The sequence below is a fragment of the Tupaia chinensis genome, unplaced genomic scaffold (genome assembly GCF_000334495.1).
Source record: "Tupaia chinensis unplaced genomic scaffold, TupChi_1.0 Scaffold145907_1, whole genome shotgun sequence".
Taxonomy (NCBI): Eukaryota; Metazoa; Chordata; class Mammalia; order Scandentia; family Tupaiidae; genus Tupaia; species Tupaia belangeri.
The window spans coordinates 1,057,338-1,059,957 of NW_006205765.1; the positions used below are offsets into that span (position 1 = coordinate 1,057,338).

The window sequence follows — 2,620 nt, forward strand, 5'->3', positions numbered from 1 at the left end:
GCGGCGGCGCCCAGATCCCGCCCCTCCCGCGCCAGCCTGCATCCCACCTGGCGCCCCTTCCCTTTCCTGCCCTCTTGCGTCTCCTGGGAAGGCCCTCATCTGCCTCCCAGCTCGACCACCGGACACCTCCGGGCGCTGAGAACCCCGGGCCCCTCCCCCGCACCTGCCTCCCGGGCTCTGGGCACATGGGAAAACTGAGGCACAGAAAGGGGTGCAGCGGCCCTTGTTCAGGCCACCTCTCATTGGCAGCGCAACGCGGCCTCCTCCCCACCCGGCTGCTCTGGAAGGTCAGCAGCATCTCGACTTGCTCACTCCACAAACATGCGCACACGGACCCTGTGCCAGGCAGTCCCAACTCGCTGCGGGGTGCAGCGCCCACTGGGGGTGCGTAGGTCATTCGCAAGGCGAGGGGTCTTTGGGGTGGGGGCTCTGCGCTGACATGGATTCAGACTATGGAACCCCCTCCTGCAGTCTCCTCCCCAGTCTCCTCACCAAGGGCTTTACCTTGACTTTCTTGATGGCCCCTGCAAGCTGCACCCCCCAAGCTAAAAGCCCCTGCACGCAGCACCCCCCCAAACTAAAGTGCCCAGAGGTAGTCCTGTGATTCTCAAAGGCCACCGTTCACACCACTCACAGATCAGCACACTCAACAACCTTTTCTGTGTTCCTCCCTCACCACCCCACTCCATTCAGCACCATGCACATTTTGCATTCACAAAATTCTATCCCCACCCCAATAATCACTATAGCTAGGTTTCTTTCACATTGACTGAGTGCCAGGCACTTTACAAACCTGACCTCATTCATGACAACCCTGCAAGCTAAAACACATATAAGCATTCCCATCTCCATTTAACTGACAAGGGACTGAGGCTCAGGGAAGTCCTAGCACTTAGCCAAAGCCACACAGGTCTTGGGACTCCACGTGTCCCTCAGCTAGAACTTCCAGCCAGCATTCACAGGTACTGCCAATCCTGGTTCAGAGCTGTGACTACTAAGTGATTATTAACGCTTATTGCATCCTTGGTATGCAGCAGGCGTTGCACTACATCACATGAATAAACGCAGGGAATCTTCCCAAGCTCAGAGATTGAAATACAGAGAGGTTACTTGCACAAGGTCACCTAGCTGATCCATTGAAGAAGCCCGGCTTCTAACCCAGGCACTAGGACAAGGATTGGCCACTGTGCCATCAGGCTGATTTGGTCAGTGAATTCCCTGTCTTTTTCTTTGTTTCTCTCTTTGTTTCTCTTTAGGTTTTTGCCAAAGAGTATGTGTGCTCAGGGGAGACAGATAGAGGGAAAGTGAGAACTCACCCTCCAGGCGGGATGGCCATGCCACAATCCCTTTGCCTACATTATCGTCTCGGGATTTGGGACATGCATGCACTCATGCCTGGCAGGCCTGGGACTCAAACTGTGGTCGGCCATGTGGGAATCTAGCGCCTTAACTACCACACTGCTTGCTGGCTCTCTAACCATATATTTTTTATTTTTTACATTAAACAATTTTTGGGGTTTTTTAAAGAATTGTTTAAGGAGATCAGCAGACAGTGTAATGATTACATTGCTGGACTCCCACAATCAACGATGACTTGAGCCCTAGACCCAGCAGCTTAAAACTCACACTGAGCGCAAGTGCGTGCATGCCCAAAATCTGACAGGAAAATGTAGGAGAAAGGATTGCAGCTTTGCCATCCCCGCTAGGGGACGATGTCTCATTTTCTGTCTCTCTGTTTCGCCAGAGAGCATGTACACTCTATAGCAAAAAATCTCTTTAAAAATTTTATTTATTTAATTCCATGCACCACCATTATCTTTTTTTCTTTTTTGTAATTTGACCAGAAAGGCAGCAGTTGGGGAGTGAGAAAGCAAGCTGCCAGATCCGGGACTTAAACCGTAGTCAGCCATGTGGGAGCCCAGTTCCCCAATCACCCACTACCTGCCAGTCCCCCTAACCATATTTCTTTAAAGCCTGAGTCTAAAGTAAATTTAGAGGGCCAGGCCCGTGAGTTCATTTAGCTTAAGTTCAAATCATTCTCAACAGCACGTCCGTCATGTTCACTTTCTACTTGTCCTCCCAAGTTCCTTGAGTTTGGGGCCCCCTTGGTTGAAAGTTGAAGGTCATGTCTTGTAAATCTTTGATGCAACAGGCATTGCTTCCTTCCAGGCTGCCAGAAGCAAAAGTTACTCATGCAGATGCAAGCACAGGGGCCATGCTCGGAGATGGTACACAGTATGTCTCTACTTCTTCCAGCCAGAGGACCCTGGACACCCACAGACGCTTTCCCTGCAGATGGGGATGCTGAGTGGGAGGGGGGTAACTTGATTCCCTGATCCCCAGGAGAATCCAAGGGGCTGGCACATTCCGTAGCAAAAATAACCAATGGGCAGCAGGAGTGAGTGACGGGACAGCTGGCTGAGGAGGGGCCGGCAGGATTCTGTGTTCCTGCCCTGGGCTTGTGCTGTTCACCCCTAAAGCACTGGCCTGGGACATGCTCTCAGGGTGGGCCCTCTGGCTGGCCCCAGAATGCCCCATTTTCTCTCCAAGGCTGGGCAGCTGGGCCCACCTGCCACTCCCCCCCATCTAAACTTCCCCTTTCTACATTGCCAGCATTTCC

The 2,620-nt window shown here is 52.4% G+C and overlaps 1 protein-coding gene across 1 annotated transcript in view; it reads right to left on the minus strand.

The window, feature by feature from the left end:
* The window catches only part of SPEG (striated muscle enriched protein kinase), a 68,022-nt gene that overhangs the window by 56,836 nt on the left and 8,566 nt on the right, over positions 1 to 2,620 (minus strand). Inside the window, 1 exon segment of the mRNA XM_006168670.3 lies at positions 272 to 429. Within this exon segment, the coding sequence (XP_006168732.2) occupies positions 272 to 429 (158 nt within the window).